Below are 24,010 nucleotides of genomic sequence, written 5' to 3' on the forward strand. Positions count from 1 at the left end.
TGTTTTGCATCCCGTCTTTGGTAGTCTTCTTTTTCTAGTTATTTTCGCAGTTGCTGAAAATAGTTAAGTAGTATGCTTGTGTCAAGCTGGTACTTCAAAATTATAATCAAAATAACAGCGTAATGGGTACTTAATATGCAGTTTTTACAAGTTGCGACTGAAAAGACAAGTAGAACGGAGCAAACTTTGTTTATTTCTGGTAGACATCAATACGTCACATGCACCCTTGTCCAATCAGAACCCTTCCCAACCCGCCGATCTACAGCGGAATTCAGGGAGGACGTGTTTCCTGTAAACCTCCATTCGGAATTATCATTTCCATGTAAACTCGTAGGAGAATACTGCTAATTTGGAGTTATTTCATTCTGAATTACTAATTCCAAATTAAAAAACATCATGTAACCGGAGCCATTGTGGAGTTATATGGAAATATACTGAAAATGCTCCTATCTCACAGTGAGGAAGAATTTTTCACAACATTTCTGCATCCAGAGGCTGATCTGGATCGCTCCCAATATTTAATGGAGTGTCAGTTCTCAGAGACACATCATGAAGATCCCTCCAGGAGGTTTCACGTAAAGTTTGCTGACAAACAGACAGACAGAGAAAAGCAGATAAATGCTGGCAAAAACAAAAACTCTATGTGAAGGTAAGAAACATTAAATGTCAAACACGGTGCGAGTGGATGGTCACTAAGTCCAGTCTTTTTTTTCCTCAGTTTTGCCACTGTGGACAGTCCCATCTTTCCTCCATTCTCCCATCATGTGACCTGGACAAATCAATCCGCCGGCCATTTTAAAGATATTTCCATTTTTAAAATGCAGCTGGAATAGAGGAATGAGGACCGAAGAGACTTCCTGGAGGAGTCCGAAACCACATATTCTCAATAGAACCCTTAAAGATGGCGCGACACACAGGTGTGTTTATCTGATGGAGGTTGGAGATCTTCTGATGGAGGTAGAAAGATGGAAAGAAAAGCTAGAAATACCTCCTTTTGTGTCCCGTCTCCTCAGGACTGAACTGAAGAGATCCGAGGGACAGGAAGAGACGGGCATCTCCTCACGCTAACAGAAACCATGGTCGTAGGTTTTCACCAGGCGTTTAATGTGGAAAAGTTTCTGCCGAAGTTCTTTGCTCTGCTTCTTCTTTGCTTGATAATCTGAAGTCTGAGGAAACGAGACAAAAAGCAAAACTCTATACTTGGTTTTACAGTTAGATGAGACGAGTCCATCACTTCCACGTCAGAAGAAAGAAGCTCAACTTAGTTAAAACAAGCAAACTGCTTTTAATGACACGTTATGTTATTCTGGATTTGTTTTCGTCCATGAATCTGTTAACTGACTAATGCCTCCCAATACTTTCCTGAGTACTTCATTCAGAAAAGGTTCACATGCTACTGTGCATTTAGAAAGTATCCCACGTTCCATGTCACAGCTTCAGTGGCGGATTGACACTCAACCGCTTGTAACTGTCAGGTGGATAGAAAACCATCTTCCATCCATCCATCCATCCATCCATCCATCCATCTTTTGTGGAAATTGTATGTTCTAACTTAGATTTTCATATATTTCATAGTCCTTAGAATATAGTAATTTCTGATTATGGCTTTGTGGGCTTTCTGAAAAGGTCATGATGAACTTAAACTTAGTTACACAGGTTCTGCTCATTCTCCTTACAGACAGAGCTAATGAAGTAGAGGCCCTCAGATGTCTGCATTCAGACATCTAAGATCTGATTAATTAGAACAATCTCTTCCTTGAAGAATTTTACAGCTAAGGAGTCAGATACCATGGTGCCACTAGGGAGATCATAGCTTAGAGGTCAGTCTGACCGAACTTTTTAAGCAACAACAGACCTTTCTTGTTTAGAATAACATAGATTCAGGCATGCAATTGCCGCCCTTATACGTCATGTTGAACATTTTCAGAATTTCCACCCCAGCGGACCTCTGAACTCTCTCAAAATTGCAATTTGTATTATTCTGTTCTGTTCTTTTTTTCTGTTCAATAAACATCGTAATCTTTTTCACTCTAGAATCAGACTCCTCATCATTGACATACTTTATTCCACAACCCACCCATCCATCCATCCATCCATCCACTCATCCATCCATCCATCCATCCATCCATCCACCCATCCATCCATCCATCCATCCATCCACCCACCCACCCACCCATCCATCCATCCATCCATCCATCCACCCACCCACCCACCCATCCATCCATCCATCCATCCACCCACCCACCCACCCATCCATCCATCCATCCATCCACCCATCCATCCATCCATCCATCCACCCATCCATCCATTCATCCATCCATCCACCCACCCACCCATCCATCCATCCATCCATTCATCCATCCATCCATCCATCCATCCACCCACCCATCCATCCATCCATCCATCCACCCACCCATCCATCCATCCATCCATCCATCCATTCATCCATCCATCCATCCATCCATCCATCCATCCACCCATTCATCCATCCATCCATCCACCCACCCATCCATCCATCCATCCATTCATCCATCCATTTATCATCCATCCATCCATCCATCCATCTATCCATCCATCCGTTCATGGGTTCAGCTTTTCTCACCATCTTCAGGTCCTTCAGGCGATTGTACTCGTCTGCAACACCCTGCAGAAGGAAACAGAAAAACCATTTGGCTTCGTTCATCAACAGAATTCAACATATTTTTATCATTTATTTATTTTAGGAAGTTAGTTTTTTTTTTTTAAATAAATGAAATATGTAAGTATTTTGCTTGAGATGAAGTCCATTAATAGAAGAGAAACAGATTAGTGGATTTCTCTTTTTTAAACACATAACATGGACTTCCTTCATCCCAGTCCTGCTTACTAGCAGTTTACCTATAAAGGGAACCAGTCTATCAGGACCTGGAAATGAACTTGCCCAGTCTGATAAGGACTGGCAAAAGCTGATGGACCTTGGTTTGAAGCTGACCCTGTTCCACCACGTTCATGTTATCTCGACTTTGGACAGTTTGGCTGATGGGAGACACTGTGTGAACATCTGAGCCATCCATTATCTGTACTTTTCCATCAATCATGGATGAAATACATAATCTGGTCACATGACACAAAGTTTCCACATACAGAAGGTGCAGTGCAGCCAAGAGGTCTAATTCTGCTGCTGGTCGTCATAACACCAACAGTGTGATGAAAGTCAAAGCATCCTCCCACATCCGCCACCAGACTTATGACTCCATCAACTAGGATCAGTTCGTGACTCTGATCGACCGTGACTCGGTTTGAATCATGATTCGAATTGACTCCTAACCCGGATCGACGCACCAACTTGTGTCTCACTCCAGGGTTTTACTGAAGGTGTTGTGGAGGAGTCGTGGAGGCTCTGAGGACCAGCTCTGCTGAGCTCTCCGTCTAGAACCGTGTTCCACCAGGAGTGTTTCAGAGCGGCATGTCTGTCGCAGTTAATTTCGATCGTATGAGGATTACATCGTTGTGTGATGATCGATGTACGTGTAAGCTTTGACGTGACCAATAAACCAGCAAAGAAGTTATTTTACCAGTCGGACCAGGTCTTGTTGCTGCTTTTTATTTTCTTTATTGTATTTCTTTATTTGTGGTGTCAAACCAAAATGCTGCAGAATACCACCTTTAAGATGAATGCCTCATTTTCCAATGTGTGAAGTATCGAGTCAGACCCTCTTTCAGCTGATGGCTGGGTGTCGCTGCCGCTGTAATGAGGAAATGTTGACATTTCAAAGTAAAATATGATCCAAAGTCTGGACATCTAGTCTGTGAAATCGACTGGATTCCTGTCTGAACCATCTGCTCTGCTCTGGTTTTTATCTGATTTCAAAGCGGTAAGAAGCAAAAGTAGAACGGCTGTGTGTTTTAGAGAAGTGGAGAGTGATGCTGCTTCTGGGACGCTTCAGATAAACGCAGCAGTGCACCTGGTGGTCCCACTGGGATTGACTCAAATGGCCGCAATCTGTTGCTATGGTTTCCGGGGTGTTTTCTCGTTGGGTGGAACTGAGGGGTCGGATCTATTTATGACTCTGATTGTCTCGTGACACGGATCGACTCGGGACTCGGATCGAGTCTTGACTCTTTTAATGATTCACATTTCTTACATGAGTCTTTTATTATCAACGGTGTCATTAGGAGATGGAGGACATGTCCTGACCTCGTCTCTGTCTGACGCGGGCAGCTGTGGGTGGACACTACTCATCAGTCTATGAGCAAAGACGCGAACAACTTTCTGGTCTGAGACCATGTTGGTGGATCTGACTGAATGATTTTATGTTTTTAGGGAAAACAGTTTAGTTGTAGCAGAAATCCCAACATTGATCATTGATTCCACACGGCCACAACGAGAAGAAACTCCCAAAGCAAAAAGCAGTCCAGGTACCTGGTACTTCACAGAGTCATGGTCCAGTGCGTCCAGTTCTCGGCTGAGCTCGTGCAGCTGGTCACTGATGTCATCCATGTCAGAGCAGAGGCTCTTATAGCGAGCCAGATCAGAGTCGAACTCCTTCTTGTATTCACGGCGCTGCTTGTCTGACGTTATTACCGGGTAGCGCCTGGACAGACATCAGTCATACATGTCATCTTCATCCTGCAGAGCTTCTCTAGAAGCATGAGCTCTGAACAACGTGTGGTCTTAAAAACACTTTATATGATGAGAATACTGGTTTGTTTCTGACGTCTGACCAGTACAGCGTTCAGCAGACGGAAGTTACCTGATCAGCAGCTGATTGACAAAATGTCTGACATCACACCTTCATCATGAAACCAGTTTAAACAACAACATCCACGGTCTCCATTAAGATTATCCAGGTTTCACTCACCTGTACAGCTCATCCATGTGGTCCCGGCCCAGTTCATTCCCAGTGTCTCCAGTAGTATAACCAGTTTCATACTGGGTCTCCAAAACCCCATGAGTAGCAGAGACGAGCTGCTCCTTCTTCCTGGGCTGAGGAGGAGGTTTCCTGATGCTCTCATCTGAGCTGCTCTGGTGCAGAGGTCCAGGACCAGCACTGGTACTAGAACCACAAAAACCAGTTAGGACCAGCACTGGTACTAGAACCACAAAAACCAGTTAGGACCAGCACTGGTACTGGAACCACAAAAACCAGTTAGGACCAGCACTGGTACTGGAACCACAAAAACCAGTTAGGACCAGCACTGGTACTGGAACCACAAAAACCAGTTAGGACCAGCACTGGTACTGGAACCACAAAAACCAGTTAGGACCAGCCTTGGTACTGGAGCCACAAAGAGCAGTTAGGACCAGCTCTGGTACTGGAACCAGAAAAAATCAGTTTAAACCATCACTGGTACTGGAACAACAAAAACCAGTCAGGACCAGCACTGGTACAGGAACCAGAAAACCCACTCAGGACCAGGAAGCTAGTTAAAGGCCAGGTTCTGGTGAAGTTCAGGTGTATCAGCTCACCTGTTGCTTTTATAGCATCCCTCACTGTGGATGCTGACAGTCTTGTTGCCATTGGAGACCGGGCTGTTCTCCACCCTCAGGTGAGGCGCTGCTCGTTCCGACACCACAACGGTGGGAGCCTCTCCAACGTGGTTCACCTGAAAGCGGGTGAGAAAACCAACTGTAACCCTCAAGTCATCACCAGATCCACTCTCGAGTCAAACCCAGAACATCTAAACGCAACGCAGCTCGTCTGAAGTGGTTTCCACAACGATGGAAAGTCAACGACGACTTCAGAGAACAGTAGAGTAAATAAAGTTCTGCCTTTATTTCTCATATTTCCTTTGTTTTGTTTATTTTCACAGAGGTATGCTAACGAAGATGACTATTACACTATCACACTTCTATTTATGCTGATTCTCCATGTTTAGTCTAGTCTCTGGTCCGGACTCTGGTCAAAGACAGGTCTGGAACTGGTTAGAGACAGGTCTGTAGCTGGTTAGAGACAGGTCTGGAACTGGTTAGAGACAGGTCTGTAACTGGTTAGAAACTTGTATGTAGCTGGTTAGAGACTGGTCTGTAACTGGTTAGAGACAGGTCTGTAACTGGTTAGAAACTTGTATGTAGCTGGTTAGAGACTGGTCCGGACTCTGGTCAGAGACTGGTCTGGAACTGGTTAGAGACTGGTCTGTAGCTGGTTAGAGACAGGTCTGTAACTGGTTAGAAACTTGTCTGTAGCTGGTTAGAGACAGGTCTGGAACTGGTTAGAGACTGGTCCGGACTATGGTCAGAGACAGGTCTGGAACTGGTTAGAAACTTGTCTGTAGCTGGTTAGAGACAGGTCTGGAACTGGTTAGAAACTTGTCTGTAGCTGGTTAGAGAAAGGTCTGGAACTGGTCAGAGACAGGTCTGGAACTGGTTAGAGACTGGTCTGTAGCTGGTTAGAGACAGGTCTGTAGCTGGTTAGAGACAGGTCTGTAGCTGGTTAGAGACTGGTCTGTAGCTGGTTAGAGACAGGTCTGGAACTGGTTAGAAACTTGTCTGTAGCTGGTTAGAGACAGGTCTGTAGCTGGTTAGAGACAGGTCTGTAACTGGTTAGAGACAGGTATGTAACTGGTTAGAGACTGGTCCGGACTCTGGTCAGAGACAGGTCTGGAACTGGTTAGAGACTGGTATGTAGCTGGTTAGAGACAGGTCTGTAACTGGTTAGAGACAGGTATGTAACTGGTTAGAGACTGGCCCGGACTCTGGTCAGAGAAAGGTCTGGAACTGGTTAGAGACTGGTCTGTAGCTGGTTAGAGACAGGTCTGGAACTGGTTAGAAACTTGTCTGTAGCTGGTTAGAGAAAGGTCTGGAACTGGTCAGAGACAGGTCTGGAACTGGTTAGAGACAGGTCTGGAACTGGTTAGAGACAGGTCTGGAACTGGTTAGAGACAGGTCTGGAACTGGTTAGAGACTGGTCTGTAGCTGGTTAGAGACAGGTCTGGAACTGGTTAGAGACAGGTCTGTAGCTGGTTAGAGACAGGTCTGTAACTGGTCAGAGACAGGTCTGGAACTGGTTAGAGACTGGTCTGTAGCTGGTTAGAGACAGGTCTGTAACTGGTTAGAGACAGGTATGTAACTGGTTAGAGACTGGTCCGGACTCTGGTCAGAGAAAGGTCTGGAACTGGTTAGAGACTGGTCTGTAGCTGGTTAGAGACAGGTCTGGAACTGGTTAGAAACTTGTCTGTAGCTGGTTAGAGAAAGGTCTGGAACTGGTCAGAGACAGGTCTGGAACTGGTTAGAGACTGGTCTGTAGCTGGTTAGAGACAGGTCTGTAGCTGGTTAGAGACAGGTCTGTCACTGGTTAGAAACAGGTCTGTAGCTGGTTAGAGACAGGTCTGGAACTGGTTAGAGACTGGTCTGCAGCTGGTTAGAGACAGGTCTGTAACTGGTCAGAGACAGGTCTGGAACTGGTTAGAGACTGGTCTGTAGCTGGTTAGAGACAGGTCTGTAACTGGTTAGAGACAGGTATGTAACTGGTTAGAGACTGGTCCGGACTCTGGTCAGAGAAAGGTCTGGAACTGGTTAGAGACTGGTCTGTAGCTGGTTAGAGACAGGTCTGGAACTGGTTAGAGACAGGTCTGGAACTGGTTAGAGACTGGTCTGTAGCTGGTTAGAGACAGGTCTGGAACTGGTTAGAGACTGGTCTGGAACTGGTTAGAGACTGGTCTGTAGCTGGTTAGAGAAAGGTCTGGAACTGGTCAGAGACAGGTCTGGAACTGGTTAGAGACTGGTCCGGACTCTGGTCAGAGACAGGTCTGGAACTGGTTAGAGACTGGTCTGTAGCTGGTAAGAGACATATCTGGAACTGGTTAGAGACACGTCCGTAACTGGTTAGAGACAGGTCTGTAGCTGGTTAGAGACGGTCTGTAGCTGATTAGAGACAGGTCTGTAACTGGTTAGAGACAGGTCTGTAACTGGTTAGAGACAGGTATGTAACTGGTTAGAGACAGGTCTGTAGCTGGTTAGAGACAGGTCTGTAGCTGGTTAGAGACGGTCTGGAACTGGTCAGAGACAGGTATGTAACTGGTTAGAGACAGGTCTGTAACTGGTTAGAGACAGGTATGTAACTGGTTAGAGACTGGTCTGTAGCTGGTTAGAGACAGGTCTGGAACTGGTCAGAGACAGGTCTGGAACTGGTTAGAGACTGGTCCGGACTCTGGTCAGAGACAGGTCTGGAACTGGTTAGAGACAGGTCTGTAGCTTATTAGAGACAGGTCTGTAACTGATTAGATACACGTCCGTAACTGGTTAGAAACTTGTCTGTAGCTGGTTAGAGACGATCTGTAGCTGATTAGAGACAGGTATGTAACTGGTTAGAGACAGGTCTGTAACTGGTTAGAGACGGTCTGTTGCTGATTAGGAACAGGTCTGTAACTGGTTAGAGACAGGTCTGTAACTGGTTAGAGAGAGGTCTGTAGCTGGTTAGAGACAGGTCTGTAGCTGGTTAGAGACAGGTCTGTAGCTGGTTGGAGACAGGTCTGTAGCTGGTTAGACACATGTCTGTAGCTGGTTAGAGACAGGTCTGTAGCTGATTAGGAACAGGTCTGGAACTGGTTAGAGACAAGTCTGGAACTGGTTAGAGAAAGGTCTGTAGCTGGTTAGAGAAAGGTCTGCCACTGGTTAGAGACAGGTCTATAGCTTATTAGGAACAGGTCTGTAACTGGTTAGAGACAGGTCTATAGTTGGTTAGAAACAGGTCTGTCACTGGTTAGAGACAGGTCTGTAGCTGGTTAGAGACAGGTATGTAGCTGGTTAGAGACAGGTCTGTAACTGGTTAGAGACTGGTCTGTGACTGGTTAAAGACAGGTCTGTTGCTGATTAGGAACAGGTCTGTCACTGGTTAGAGACAGGTCTGTAGCTGGTTAGAGACAGGTATGTAGCTGGTTAGAGACAGGTCTATAGCTGGTTAGATAGAGGTCTGTCACTGGTTAGAGACAGGTCTGTAGCTGGTTAGAGAGAGGTTTGTCACTGGTTAGAGACAGGTCTGTAGCTGGTTAGAGACAGGTCTGTAGCTGATTAGGAACAGGTCTGGAACTGGTTAGAGACAAGTCTGGAACTGGTTAGAGAAAGGTCTGTAGCTGGTTAGAGACAGGTCTGTAGCTGGTTAGAGACAGGTCTGTGACTGGTTAGAGACAGGTCTGTCACTGGTTAGAGACAGGTCTGTAGCTGGTTAGAAACAGGTCTGTCACTGGTTAGAAACAGGTCTGTCACTGGTTAGCGACAGATCTGTAGCTGGTTAGAGACGGTCTGTAGCTGGTTAGAGAGAGGTTTGTCACTGGTTAGAGACAGGTCTGTAGCTGGTTAGAGACGGGTCTGTAACTGATTAGAGACACGTCCGTAACTGGTTAGAAACATGTCTGTAGCTGGTTAGAGACAGGCCTGTAGCTGGTTGGAGACAGGTCTGTAGCTGGTTAGAGACAGGTCTATAGCTGGTTAGAGACAGGTCTGTGACTGGTTAGAGACAGGTCTGTCACTGGTTAGAGACAGGTCTGTAGCTGGTTAGAAACAGGTCTGTCACTGGTTAGAGACAGGTATGTAACTGGTTAGAGACAGGTCTGTAACTGGTTAGAGAAAGGTCTGAAGCTGGTTAGAGACAGGTCTGTGAATGGTTAGAGACAAGTCTGGAACTGGTTAGAGAAAGGTCTGAAGCTGGTTAGAGACAGGTCTGTGAATGGTTAGAGACGGGTCTGTTGCTGATTAGGAACAGGTCCGTAACTGGTTAGAGACAGGTCTGGAACTGGTTAGAGACAGGTCTGTAGCTGGTTAGAGACAGGTATGTCACTGGTCAGAGACAGGTCTGTCACTGGTTAGAGACTGGTCTGTAGCTGGTTAGAGACAGGTATGTAGCTGGTTAGAGACAGGTCTGTAACTGGTTAGAGACTGGTCTGTGACTGGTTAAAGACAGGTCTGTTGCTGATTAGGAACAGGTCTGTCACTGGTTAGAGACAGGTCTGTAGCTGGTTAGAAACAGGTCTGTCACTGGTTAGAGACAGGTCTGTAGCTGGTTAGAGACAGGTATGTAGCTGGTTAGAGACAGGTCTATAGCTGGTTAGATAGAGGTCTGTCACTGGTTAGAGACAGGTCTGTAGCTGGTTAGAGAGAGGTTTGTCACTGGTTAGAGACAGGTCTGTAGCTGGTTAGAGACAGGTCTGTAGCTGATTAGGAACAGGTCTGGAACTGGTTAGAGACAAGTCTGGAACTGGTTAGAGAAAGGTCTGTAGCTGGTTAGAGACAGGTCTGTAGCTGGTTAGAGACAGGTCTGTGACTGGTTAGAGACAGGTCTGTCACTGGTTAGAGACAGGTCTGTAGCTGGTTAGAAACAGGTCTGTCACTGGTTAGAAACAGGTCTGTCACTGGTTAGCGACAGATCTGTAGCTGGTTAGAGACGGTCTGTAGCTGGTTAGAGAGAGGTTTGTCACTGGTTAGAGACAGGTCTGTAGCTGGTTAGAGACGGGTCTGTAACTGATTAGAGACACGTCCGTAACTGGTTAGAAACATGTCTGTAGCTGGTTAGAGACAGGCCTGTAGCTGGTTGGAGACAGGTCTGTAGCTGGTTAGAGACAGGTCTATAGCTGGTTAGAGACAGGTCTGTGACTGGTTAGAGACAGGTCTGTCACTGGTTAGAGACAGGTCTGTAGCTGGTTAGAAACAGGTCTGTCACTGGTTAGAAACAGGTCTGTCACTGGTTAGCGACAGATCTGTAGCTGGTTAGAGACGGTCTGTAGCTGGTTAGAGACAGGTATGTAACTGGTTAGAGACTGGTCCGGACTCTGGTCAGAGACAGGTCTGGAACTGGTTAGAGACTGGTCTGTAGCTGGTTAGAGACAGGTCTGTAACTGGTTAGAGACAGGTATGTAACTGGTTAGAGACTGGCCCGGACTCTGGTCAGAGAAAGGTCTGGAACTGGTTAGAGACTGGTCTGTAGCTGGTTAGAGACAGGTCTGGAACTGGTTAGAAACTTGTCTGTAGCTGGTTAGAGAAAGGTCTGTAACTGGTCAGAGACAGGTCTGGAACTGGTTAGAGACTGGTCTGTAGCTGGTTAGAGACAGGTCTGTAACTGGTTAGAGACAGGTATGTAACTGGTTAGAGACTGGTCCGGACTCTGGTCAGAGAAAGGTCTGGAACTGGTTAGAGACTGGTCTGTAGCTGGTTAGAGACAGGTCTGGAACTGGTTAGAGACAGGTCTGGAACTGGTTAGAGACTGGTCTGTAGCTGGTTAGAGACAGGTCTGGAACTGGTTAGAGACTGGTCTGGAACTGGTTAGAGACTGGTCTGTAGCTGGTTAGAGAAAGGTCTGGAACTGGTCAGAGACAGGTCTGGAACTGGTTAGAGACTGGTCCGGACTCTGGTCAGAGACAGGTCTGGAACTGGTTAGAGACTGGTCTGTAGCTGGTAAGAGACATATCTGGAACTGGTTAGAGACACGTCCGTAACTGGTTAGAGACAGGTCTGTAGCTGGTTAGAGACGGTCTGTAGCTGATTAGAGACAGGTCTGTAACTGGTTAGAGACAGGTCTGTAACTGGTTAGAGACAGGTATGTAACTGGTTAGAGACAGGTCTGTAGCTGGTTAGAGACAGGTCTGTAGCTGGTTAGAGACGGTCTGGAACTGGTCAGAGACAGGTATGTAACTGGTTAGAGACAGGTCTGTAACTGGTTAGAGACAGGTATGTAACTGGTTAGAGACTGGTCTGTAGCTGGTTAGAGACAGGTCTGGAACTGGTCAGAGACAGGTCTGGAACTGGTTAGAGACTGGTCCGGACTCTGGTCAGAGACAGGTCTGGAACTGGTTAGAGACAGGTCTGTAGCTTATTAGAGACAGGTCTGTAACTGATTAGATACACGTCCGTAACTGGTTAGAAACTTGTCTGTAGCTGGTTAGAGACGATCTGTAGCTGATTAGAGACAGGTATGTAACTGGTTAGAGACAGGTCTGTAACTGGTTAGAGACGGTCTGTTGCTGATTAGGAACAGGTCTGTAACTGGTTAGAGACAGGTCTGTAACTGGTTAGAGAGAGGTCTGTAGCTGGTTAGAGACAGGTCTGTAGCTGGTTAGAGACAGGTCTGTAGCTGGTTGGAGACAGGTCTGTAGCTGGTTAGACACATGTCTGTAGCTGGTTAGAGACAGGTCTGTAGCTGATTAGGAACAGGTCTGGAACTGGTTAGAGACAAGTCTGGAACTGGTTAGAGAAAGGTCTGTAGCTGGTTAGAGAAAGGTCTGCCACTGGTTAGAGACAGGTCTATAGCTTATTAGGAACAGGTCTGTAACTGGTTAGAGACAGGTCTATAGTTGGTTAGAAACAGGTCTGTCACTGGTTAGAGACAGGTCTGTAGCTGGTTAGAGACAGGTATGTAGCTGGTTAGAGACAGGTCTGTAACTGGTTAGAGACTGGTCTGTGACTGGTTAAAGACAGGTCTGTTGCTGATTAGGAACAGGTCTGTCACTGGTTAGAGACAGGTCTGTAGCTGGTTAGAGACAGGTATGTAGCTGGTTAGAGACAGGTCTATAGCTGGTTAGATAGAGGTCTGTCACTGGTTAGAGACAGGTCTGTAGCTGGTTAGAGAGAGGTTTGTCACTGGTTAGAGACAGGTCTGTAGCTGGTTAGAGACAGGTCTGTAGCTGATTAGGAACAGGTCTGGAACTGGTTAGAGACAAGTCTGGAACTGGTTAGAGAAAGGTCTGTAGCTGGTTAGAGACAGGTCTGTAGCTGGTTAGAGACAGGTCTGTGACTGGTTAGAGACAGGTCTGTCACTGGTTAGAGACAGGTCTGTAGCTGGTTAGAAACAGGTCTGTCACTGGTTAGAAACAGGTCTGTCACTGGTTAGCGACAGATCTGTAGCTGGTTAGAGACGGTCTGTAGCTGGTTAGAGAGAGGTTTGTCACTGGTTAGAGACAGGTCTGTAGCTGGTTAGAGACGGGTCTGTAACTGATTAGAGACACGTCCGTAACTGGTTAGAAACATGTCTGTAGCTGGTTAGAGACAGGCCTGTAGCTGGTTGGAGACAGGTCTGTAGCTGGTTAGAGACAGGTCTATAGCTGGTTAGAGACAGGTCTGTGACTGGTTAGAGACAGGTCTGTCACTGGTTAGAGACAGGTCTGTAGCTGGTTAGAAACAGGTCTGTCACTGGTTAGAGACAGGTATGTAACTGGTTAGAGACAGGTCTGTAACTGGTTAGAGAAAGGTCTGAAGCTGGTTAGAGACAGGTCTGTGAATGGTTAGAGACAAGTCTGGAACTGGTTAGAGAAAGGTCTGAAGCTGGTTAGAGACAGGTCTGTGAATGGTTAGAGACGGGTCTGTTGCTGATTAGGAACAGGTCCGTAACTGGTTAGAGACAGGTCTGGAACTGGTTAGAGACAGGTCTGTAGCTGGTTAGAGACAGGTATGTCACTGGTCAGAGACAGGTCTGTCACTGGTTAGAGACTGGTCTGTAGCTGGTTAGAGACAGGTATGTAGCTGGTTAGAGACAGGTCTGTAACTGGTTAGAGACTGGTCTGTGACTGGTTAAAGACAGGTCTGTTGCTGATTAGGAACAGGTCTGTCACTGGTTAGAGACAGGTCTGTAGCTGGTTAGAAACAGGTCTGTCACTGGTTAGAGACAGGTCTGTAGCTGGTTAGAGACAGGTATGTAGCTGGTTAGAGACAGGTCTATAGCTGGTTAGATAGAGGTCTGTCACTGGTTAGAGACAGGTCTGTAGCTGGTTAGAGAGAGGTTTGTCACTGGTTAGAGACAGGTCTGTAGCTGGTTAGAGACAGGTCTGTAGCTGATTAGGAACAGGTCTGGAACTGGTTAGAGACAAGTCTGGAACTGGTTAGAGAAAGGTCTGTAGCTGGTTAGAGACAGGTCTGTAGCTGGTTAGAGACAGGTCTGTGACTGGTTAGAGACAGGTCTGTCACTGGTTAGAGACAGGTCTGTAGCTGGTTAGAAACAGGTCTGTCACTGGTTAGAAACAGGTCTGTCACTGGTTAGCGACAGATCTGTAGCTGGTTAGAGACGGTCTGTAGCTGGTTAGAGAGAGGTTTGTCACTGGTTAGAGACAGGTCTGTAGCTGGTTAGAGACGGGTCTGTAACTGATTAGATACACGTCCGTAACTGGTTAGAAACTTGTCTGTAGCTGGTTAGAGACGATCTGTAGCTGATTAGAGACAGGTATGTAACTGGTTAGAGACAGGTCTGTAACTGGTTAGAGACGGTCTGTTGCTGATTAGGAACAGGTCTGTAACTGGTTAGAGACAGGTCTGTAACTGGTTAGAGAGAGGTCTGTAGCTGGTTAGAGACAGGTCTGTAGCTGGTTAGAGACAGGTCTGTAGCTGGTTGGAGACAGGTCTGTAGCTGGTTAGACACATGTCTGTAGCTGGTTAGAGACAGGTCTGTAGCTGATTAGGAACAGGTCTGGAACTGGTTAGAGACAAGTCTGGAACTGGTTAGAGAAAGGTCTGTAGCTGGTTAGAGAAAGGTCTGCCACTGGTTAGAGACAGGTCTATAGCTTATTAGGAACAGGTCTGTAACTGGTTAGAGACAGGTCTATAGTTGGTTAGAAACAGGTCTGTCACTGGTTAGAGACAGGTCTGTAGCTGGTTAGAGACAGGTATGTAGCTGGTTAGAGACAGGTCTGTAACTGGTTAGAGACTGGTCTGTGACTGGTTAAAGACAGGTCTGTTGCTGATTAGGAACAGGTCTGTCACTGGTTAGAGACAGGTCTGTAGCTGGTTAGAGACAGGTATGTAGCTGGTTAGAGACAGGTCTATAGCTGGTTAGATAGAGGTCTGTCACTGGTTAGAGACAGGTCTGTAGCTGGTTAGAGAGAGGTTTGTCACTGGTTAGAGACAGGTCTGTAGCTGGTTAGAGACAGGTCTGTAGCTGATTAGGAACAGGTCTGGAACTGGTTAGAGACAAGTCTGGAACTGGTTAGAGAAAGGTCTGTAGCTGGTTAGAGACAGGTCTGTAGCTGGTTAGAGACAGGTCTGTGACTGGTTAGAGACAGGTCTGTCACTGGTTAGAGACAGGTCTGTAGCTGGTTAGAAACAGGTCTGTCACTGGTTAGAAACAGGTCTGTCACTGGTTAGCGACAGATCTGTAGCTGGTTAGAGACGGTCTGTAGCTGGTTAGAGAGAGGTTTGTCACTGGTTAGAGACAGGTCTGTAGCTGGTTAGAGACGGGTCTGTAACTGATTAGAGACACGTCCGTAACTGGTTAGAAACATGTCTGTAGCTGGTTAGAGACAGGCCTGTAGCTGGTTGGAGACAGGTCTGTAGCTGGTTAGAGACAGGTCTATAGCTGGTTAGAGACAGGTCTGTGACTGGTTAGAGACAGGTCTGTCACTGGTTAGAGACAGGTCTGTAGCTGGTTAGAAACAGGTCTGTCACTGGTTAGAGACAGGTATGTAACTGGTTAGAGACAGGTCTGTAACTGGTTAGAGAAAGGTCTGAAGCTGGTTAGAGACAGGTCTGTGAATGGTTAGAGACAAGTCTGGAACTGGTTAGAGAAAGGTCTGAAGCTGGTTAGAGACAGGTCTGTGAATGGTTAGAGACGGGTCTGTTGCTGATTAGGAACAGGTCCGTAACTGGTTAGAGACAGGTCTGGAACTGGTTAGAGACAGGTCTGTAGCTGGTTAGAGACAGGTATGTCACTGGTCAGAGACAGGTCTGTCACTGGTTAGAGACTGGTCTGTAGCTGGTTAGAGACAGGTATGTAGCTGGTTAGAGACAGGTCTGTAACTGGTTAGAGACTGGTCTGTGACTGGTTAAAGACAGGTCTGTTGCTGATTAGGAACAGGTCTGTCACTGGTTAGAGACAGGTCTGTAGCTGGTTAGAAACAGGTCTGTCACTGGTTAGAGACAGGTCTGTAGCTGGTTAGAGACAGGTATGTAGCTGGTTAGAGACAGGTCTATAGCTGGTTAGATAGAGGTCTGTCACTGGTTAGAGACAGGTCTGTAGCTGGTTAGAGAGAGGTTTGTCACTGGTTAGAGACAGGTCTGTAGCTGGTTAGAGACAGGTCTGTAGCTGATTAGGAACAGGTCTGGAACTGGTTAGAGACAAGTCTGGAACTGGTTAGAGAAAGGTCTGTAGCTGGTTAGAGACAGGTCTGTAGCTGGTTAGAGACAGGTCTGTGACTGGTTAGAGACAGGTCTGTCACTGGTTAGAGACAGGTCTGTAGCTGGTTAGAAACAGGTCTGTCACTGGTTAGAAACAGGTCTGTCACTGGTTAGCGACAGATCTGTAGCTGGTTAGAGACGGTCTGTAGCTGGTTAGAGAGAGGTTTGTCACTGGTTAGAGACAGGTCTGTAGCTGGTTAGAGACGGGTCTGTAACTGATTAGAGACACGTCCGTAACTGGTTAGAAACATGTCTGTAGCTGGTTAGAGACAGGCCTGTAGCTGGTTGGAGACAGGTCTGTAGCTGGTTAGAGACAGGTCTATAGCTGGTTAGAGACAGGTCTGTGACTGGTTAGAGACAGGTCTGTCACTGGTTAGAGACAGGTCTGTAGCTGGTTAGAAACAGGTCTGTCACTGGTTAGAAACAGGTCTGTCACTGGTTAGCGACAGATCTGTAGCTGGTTAGAGACGGTCTGTAGCTGGTTAGAGACAGGTATGTAACTGGTTAGAGACTGGTCCGGACTCTGGTCAGAGACAGGTCTGGAACTGGTTAGAGACTGGTCTGTAGCTGGTTAGAGACAGGTCTGTAACTGGTTAGAGACAGGTATGTAACTGGTTAGAGACTGGCCCGGACTCTGGTCAGAGAAAGGTCTGGAACTGGTTAGAGACTGGTCTGTAGCTGGTTAGAGACAGGTCTGGAACTGGTTAGAAACTTGTCTGTAGCTGGTTAGAGAAAGGTCTGGAACTGGTCAGAGACAGGTCTGGAACTGGTTAGAGACAGGTCTGTAGCTGGTTAGAGACAGGTCTGGAACTGGTTAGAGACAGGTCTGGAACTGGTTAGAGACAGGTCTGGAACTGGTTAGAGACTGGTCTGTAGCTGGTTAGAGACAGGTCTGGAACTGGTTAGAGACAGGTCTGTAGCTGGTTAGAGACAGGTCTGTAACTGGTCAGAGACAGGTCTGGAACTGGTTAGAGACTGGTCTGTAGCTGGTTAGAGACAGGTCTGTAACTGGTTAGAGACAGGTATGTAACTGGTTAGAGACTGGTCCGGACTCTGGTCAGAGAAAGGTCTGGAACTGGTTAGAGACTGGTCTGTAGCTGGTTAGAGACAGGTCTGGAACTGGTTAGAAACTTGTCTGTAGCTGGTTAGAGAAAGGTCTGGAACTGGTCAGAGACAGGTCTGGAACTGGTTAGAGACTGGTCTGTAGCTGGTTAGAGACAGGTCTGTAGCTGGTTAGAGACAGGTCTGGAACTGGTTAGAGACTGGTCTGTAGCTGGTTAGAGACAGGTCTGGAACTGGTTAGAGACTGGTCTGCAGCTGGTTAGAGACAGGTCTGTAACTGGTCAGAGACAGGTCTGGAACTGGTTAGAGACTGGTCTGTAGCTGGTTAGAGACAGGTCTGTAACTGGTTAGAGACAGGTATGTAACTGGTTAGAGACTGGTCCGGACTCTGGTCAGAGAAAGGTCTGGAACTGGTTAGAGACTGGTCTGTAGCTGGTTAGAGACAGGTCTGGAACTGGTTAGAGACAGGTCTGGAACTGGTTAGAGACAGGTCTGGAACTGGTTAGAGACTGGTCTGTAGCTGGTTAGAGACAGGTCTGGAACTGGTTAGAGACTGGTCTGGAACTGGTTAGAGACTGGTCTGTAGCTGGTTAGAGAAAGGTCTGGAACTGGTCAGAGACAGGTCTGGAACTGGTTAGAGACTGGTCCGGACTCTGGTCAGAGACAGGTCTGGAACTGGTTAGAGACTGGTCTGTAGCTGGTAAGAGACATATCTGGAACTGGTTAGAGACACGTCCGTAACTGGTTAGAGACAGGTCTGTAGCTGGTTAGAGACGGTCTGTAGCTGATTAGAGACAGGTCTGTAACTGGTTAGAGACAGGTCTGTAACTGGTTAGAGACAGGTATGTAACTGGTTAGAGACAGGTCTGTAGCTGGTTAGAGACAGGTCTGTAGCTGGTTAGAGACGGTCTGGAACTGGTCAGAGACAGGTATGTAACTGGTTAGAGACAGGTCTGTAACTGGTTAGAGACAGGTATGTAACTGGTTAGAGACTGGTCTGTAGCTGGTTAGAGACAGGTCTGGAACTGGTCAGAGACAGGTCTGGAACTGGTTAGAGACTGGTCCGGACTCTGGTCAGAGACAGGTCTGGAACTGGTTAGAGACAGGTCTGTAGCTTATTAGAGACAGGTCTGTAACTGATTAGATACACGTCCGTAACTGGTTAGAAACTTGTCTGTAGCTGGTTAGAGACGATCTGTAGCTGATTAGAGACAGGTATGTAACTGGTTAGAGACAGGTCTGTAACTGGTTAGAGACGGTCTGTTGCTGATTAGGAACAGGTCTGTAACTGGTTAGAGACAGGTATGTAACTGGTTAGAGACAGGTCTGTAACTGGTTAGAGAGAGGTCTGTAGCTGGTTAGAGACAGGTCTGTAGCTGGTTAGAGACAGGTCTGTAGCTGGTTGGAGACAGGTCTGTAGCTGGTTAGACACATGTCTGTAGCTGGTTAGAGACAGGTCTGTAGCTGATTAGGAACAGGTCTGGAACTGGTTAGAGACAAGTCTGGAACTGGTTAGAGAAAGGTCTGTAGCTGGTTAGAGAAAGGTCTGCCACTGGTTAGAGACAGGTCTATAGCTTATTAGGAACAGGTCTGTAACTGGTTAGAGACAGGTCTATAGTTGGTTAGAAACAGGTCTGTCACTGGTTAGAGACAGGTCTGTAGCTGGTTAGAGACAGGTATGTAGCTGGTTAGAGACAGGTCTGTAACTGGTTAGAGACTGGTCTGTGACTGGTTAAAGACAGGTCTGTTGCTGATTAGGAACAGGTCTGTCACTGGTTAGAGACAGGTCTGTAGCTGGTTAGAAACAGGTCTGTCACTGGTTAGAGACAGGTCTGTAGCTGGTTAGAGACAGGTATGTAGCTGGTTAGAGACAGGTCTATAGCTGGTTAGATAGAGGTCTGTCACTGGTTAGAGACAGGTCTGTAGCTGGTTAGAGAGAGGTTTGTCACTGGTTAGAGACAGGTCTGTAGCTGGTTAGAGACAGGTCTGTAGCTGATTAGGAACAGGTCTGGAACTGGTTAGAGACAAGTCTGGAACTGGTTAGAGAAAGGTCTGTAGCTGGTTAGAGACAGGTCTGTAGCTGGTTAGAGACAGGTCTGTGACTGGTTAGAGACAGGTCTGTCACTGGTTAGAGACAGGTCTGTAGCTGGTTAGAAACAGGTCTGTCACTGGTTAGAAACAGGTCTGTCACTGGTTAGCGACAGATCTGTAGCTGGTTAGAGACGGTCTGTAGCTGGTTAGAGAGAGATTTGTCACTGGTTAGAGACAGGTCTGTAGCTGGTTAGAGACGGGTCTGTAACTGATTAGAGACACGTCCGTAACTGGTTAGAAACATGTCTGTAGCTGGTTAGAGACAGGCCTGTAGCTGGTTGGAGACAGGTCTGTAGCTGGTTAGAGACAGGTCTATAGCTGGTTAGAGACAGGTCTGTGACTGGTTAGAGACAGGTCTGTCACTGGTTAGAGACAGGTCTGTAGCTGGTTAGAAACAGGTCTGTCACTGGTTAGAAACAGGTCTGTCACTGGTTAGCGACAGATCTGTAGCTGGTTAGAGACGGTCTGTAGCTGGTTAGAGAGAGGTTTGTCACAGGTTAGAGACAGGTCTGTAGCTGGTTAGAGACAGGTCTGGAACTGGTTAGAGACTGGTCAGTCGCTGGTAAGAGACAGGTCTGTAGCTTATTAGAGACGGGTCTGTAACTGATTAGAGACAGGTATGTAACTGGTTAGAGACAGGTCTGTAACTGGTTAGAGAAAGGTCTGAAGCTGGTTAGAGACAGGTCTGTGAATGGTTAGAGACAAGTCTGGAACTGGTTAGAGAAAGGTCTGAAGCTGGTTAGAGACAGGTCTGTGAATGGTTAGAGACGGGTCTGTTGCTGATTAGGAACAGGTCCGTAACTGGTTAGAGACAGGTCTGGAACTGGTTAGAGACAGGTCTGTAGCTGGTTAGAGACAGGTATGTCACTGGTCAGAGACAGGTCTGTAGCTGGTTAGAGACAGGTCTGTAGCTGGTTAGAGACAGGTCTGGAACTGGTTAGAGACAGGTCTATAGCTGGTTAGAGACAGGTATGTCACTGGTTAGAGACAGGTCTGTAGCTGGTTAGAGAGAGGTCTGTCACTGGTTCGAGACTGGTCTGTAGCTGGTTAGAGACAGGTCTGGAACTGGTTAGAGACAGGTCTGTAGCTGGTTAGAGAGAGGTCTGTAGCTGGTTGGAGACAGGTCTGTCACTGGTTAGAGACACGTCCGTAACTGGTTAGAGACAGGTCTGGAACTGGTTGGAGACAGGTCTTTAGCTGGTTAGAGACAGGTCTGTTACTGTTTAGAGACAGGTCTTTAGCTGATGAGGAACAGGTCTGTAACTGGTTAGAGACATGTCTGGAACTGGTTATGGACAGGTCTGGAACTGGTTGGAGACAGGTCTTTAGCTGGTTAGAGAGAGGTCTGTCACTGGTTAGAGACAGGTCTATAGCTGGTTAGAAACAGGTCTGTAGCTGGTTAGAGACAGGTCTGTTACTGGTTAGAGACTGGTCTGTAGCTGGTTAGAGACAGGTCTGGAACTGGTTAGAGACAGGTCTATAGCTGGTTAGAGACAGGTATGTCACTGGTTAGAGACAGGTCTGTAGCTGGTTAGAGACAGGCCTGTAGCTGGTTGGAGACAGGTCTGTAGCTGGTTAGAGACAGGTCTGTCACTGGTTAATGACAGGTCTGTCACTGGTTAGAGACAGGTCTGTAGCTGGTTAGAGACAGGTCTGTAGCTGGTTAGAGACAGGTCTGGAACTGGTTAGAGACAGGTCTATAGCTGGTTAGAGACAGGTATGTCACTGGTTAGAGACAGGTCTGTAGCTGGTTAGAGACAGGTCTGTAGCTGGTTAGAGACAGGTCTGTAGCTGGTTAGAGACAGGTCTGTAGCTGGTTAGAGACAGGTCTGTAGCTGGTTAGAGACAGGTCTGTAGCTGGTTAGAGACAGGTCTGTCACTGGTTAGAGACAGGTCTGTCACTGGTTAGAGACAGGTCTGTAGCTGGTTAGAGAAAGGTCGGTAGCTGGTTAGAGACAGGTCTGTCACTGGTTAATGACAGGTCTGTCACTGGTTAGAGACAGGTCTATAGCTGGTTAGAGACAGGTCTATAGCTGGTTAGAGACAGGTCTATAGCTGGTTAGAGACAGGTCTGTAGCTGGTTAGAGACAGGTCTATAGCTGGTTAGAGACAGGTCTGTAGCTGGTTGGAGACAGGTCTGTAGCTGGTTGGAGACAGGCCTGTAGCTGGTTGGAGACAGGTCTGTAGCTGGTTAGAGACAGGTCTGTAGCTGGTTGGAGACAGGTCTGTAGCTGGTTAGAGACAGGTCTGTAGCTGGTTAGAGACAGGTCTGTCACTGGTTAATGACAGGTCTGTCACTGGTTAGAGACAGGTCTGTAGCTGGTTAGAGACAGGTCTGTAGCTGGTTAGGGACAGGTCTGTAGCTGGTTAGAGACAGGTCTGTCACTGGTTAATGACAGGTCTGTCACTGGTTAGAGACAGGTCTGTAGCTGGTTAGAGACAGGTCTGTCACTGGTTAATGACAGGTCTGTCACTGGTTAGAGACAGGTCTGTAGCTGGTTAGAGACAGGTCTGTAGCTGGTTAGAGACAGGTCTGTAGCTGGTTAGAGACAGGTCTGTCACTGGTTAATGACAGGTCTATAGCTGGTTAGAGACAGGTCTGTAGCTGGTTATAGACAGGTCTATAGCTGGTTAGAGACAGGTCTATAGCTGGTTAGAGACAGGTCTGTAGCTGGTTAGAGACAGGTCTGTAGCTGGTTAAAGACAAGTCTGTAGCTGGTTAGAGACAGGTCTATAGCTGGTTAGAGACAGGTCTATAGCTGGTTAGAGACAGGTCTGTAGCTGGTTAGAGACAGGTCTGTCACTGGTTAATGACAGGTCTGTCACTGGTTAGAGACAGGTCTGTAGCTGGTTAGAGACAGGTCTGTAGCTGGTTAGAGACAGGTCTGTCACTCTGGTTAATGACAGGTCTGTCACTGGTTAGAGACAGGTCTGTAGCTGGTTAGAGACAGGTCTGTAGCTGGTTAGAGACAGGTCTATAGCTGGTTAGAGACAGGTCTGTAGCTGGTTAGAGACAGGTCTGTCACTGGTTAATGACAGGTCTATAGCTGGTTAGAGACAGGTCTGTAGCTGGTTAGAGACAGGTCTATAGCTGGTTAGAGACAGGTCTGTAGCTGGTTAGAGACAGGTCTGTCACTGGTTAATGACAGGTCTATAGCTGGTTAGAGACAGGTCTGTAGCTGGTTAGAGACAGGTCTGGAACTGGTTAGAGACTGGTCTGTAGCTGGTTAGAGACAGGTCTGGAACTGGTTAGAAACTTGTCTGTAGCTGGTTAGAGACAGGTCTGGAACTGGTTAGAGACTGGTCTGTAGCTGGTTAGAGACAGGTCTGGAACTGGTTAGAGACAGGTATGTAACTGGTTAGAGACTGGTCCGGACTCTGGTCAGAGACAGGTCTGGAACTGGTTAGAGACTGGTCTGTAGCTGGTCAGAGACAGGTCTGTAACTGGTTAGAGACAGGTATGTAACTGGTTAGAGACTGGCCCGGACTCTGGCCAGAGAAAGGTCTGGAACTGGTTAGAGACTGGTCTGTAGCTGGTTAGAGACAGGTCTGGAACTGGTTAGAAACTTGTCTGTAGCTGGTTAGAGAAAGGTCTGGAACTGGTCAGAGACAGGTCTGGAACTGGTTAGAGACAGGTCTGTAGCTGGTTAGAGACAGGTCTGGAACTGGTTAGAGACTGGTCTGTAGCTGGTTAGAGACAGGTCTGGAACTGGTTAGAGACAGGTCTGGAACTGGTTAGAGACAGGTCTGGAACTGGTTAGAGACTGGTCTGTAGCTGGTTAGAGACAGGTCTGGAACTGGTTAGAGACTGGTCTGTAGCTGGTTAGAGACAGGTCTGTAACTGGTCAGAGACAGGTCTGGAACTGGTTAGAGACTGGTCTGTAGCTGGTTAGAGACAGGTCTGTAACTGGTTAGAGACAGGTATGTAACTGGTTAGAGACTGGTCCGGACTCTGGTCAGAGAAAGGTCTGGAACTGGTTAGAGACTGGTCTGTAGCTGGTTAGAGACAGGTCTGGAACTGGTTAGAAACTTGTCTGTAGCTGGTTAGAGAAAGGTCTGGAACTGGTCAGAGACAGGTCTGGAACTGGTTAGAGACTGGTCTGTAGCTGGTTAGAGACAGGTCTGTAGCTGGTTAGAGACAGGTCTGGAACTGGTTAGAGACTGGTCTGTAGCTGGTTAGAGACAGGTCTGGAACTGGTTAGAGACTGGTCTGCAGCTGGTTAGAGACAGGTCTGTAACTGGTCAGAGACAGGTCTGGAACTGGTTAGAGACTGGTCTGTAGCTGGTTAGAGACAGGTCTGTAACTGGTTAGAGACAGGTATGTAACTGGTTAGAGACTGGTCCGGACTCTGGTCAGAGAAAGGTCTGGAACTGGTTAGAGACTGGTCTGTAGCTGGTTAGAGAAAGGTCTGGAACTGGTCAGAGACAGGTCTGGAACTGGTTAGAGACTGGTCTGTAGCTGGTTAGAGACAGGTCTGGAACTGGTTAGAGACTGGTCTGTAGCTGGTTAGAGACAGGTCTGGAACTGGTTAGAGACAGGTCTGGAACTGGTTAGAGACAGGTCTGGAACTGGTTAGAGACTGGTCTGTAGCTGGTCAGAGACAGGTCTGGAACTGGTTAGAGACTGGTCTGTAGCTGGTTAGAGACAGGTCTGTAACTGGTCAGAGACAGGTCTGGAACTGGTTAGAGACTGGTCTGTAGCTGGTTAGAGACAGGTCTGTAACTGGTTAGAGACAGGTATGTAACTGGTTAGAGACTGGTCCGGACTCTGGTCAGAGAAAGGTCTGGAAC

General features: G+C 47.2%; 1 protein-coding gene across 1 annotated transcript in view; it reads right to left on the reverse strand.

Moving 5' to 3' along the window:
• Positions 1–1,064: 1,064 nt before the first annotated feature.
• The window catches only part of LOC306758580 (occludin-like), a gene marked incomplete at both ends in the record, with an annotated part of 37,340 nt that continues 14,394 nt past the window's right edge, over positions 1,065–24,010 (reverse strand). Inside the window, 5 exons of the mRNA XM_079243907.1 lie at positions 1,065–1,166; positions 2,603–2,644; positions 4,403–4,574; positions 4,842–5,036; positions 5,450–5,586. Of these exons, the coding sequence (XP_079100033.1) occupies positions 1,065–1,166; positions 2,603–2,644; positions 4,403–4,574; positions 4,842–5,036; positions 5,450–5,586 (648 nt within the window). The remainder of the gene's footprint in view (positions 1,167–2,602; positions 2,645–4,402; positions 4,575–4,841; positions 5,037–5,449; positions 5,587–24,010) is intronic.

The sequence above is a fragment of the Telmatherina bonti genome, assembly GCF_933228915.1.
Source record: "Telmatherina bonti genome assembly, chromosome: 7".
In the NCBI taxonomy this organism is placed as follows: Eukaryota; Metazoa; Chordata; class Actinopteri; order Atheriniformes; family Telmatherinidae; genus Telmatherina; species Telmatherina bonti.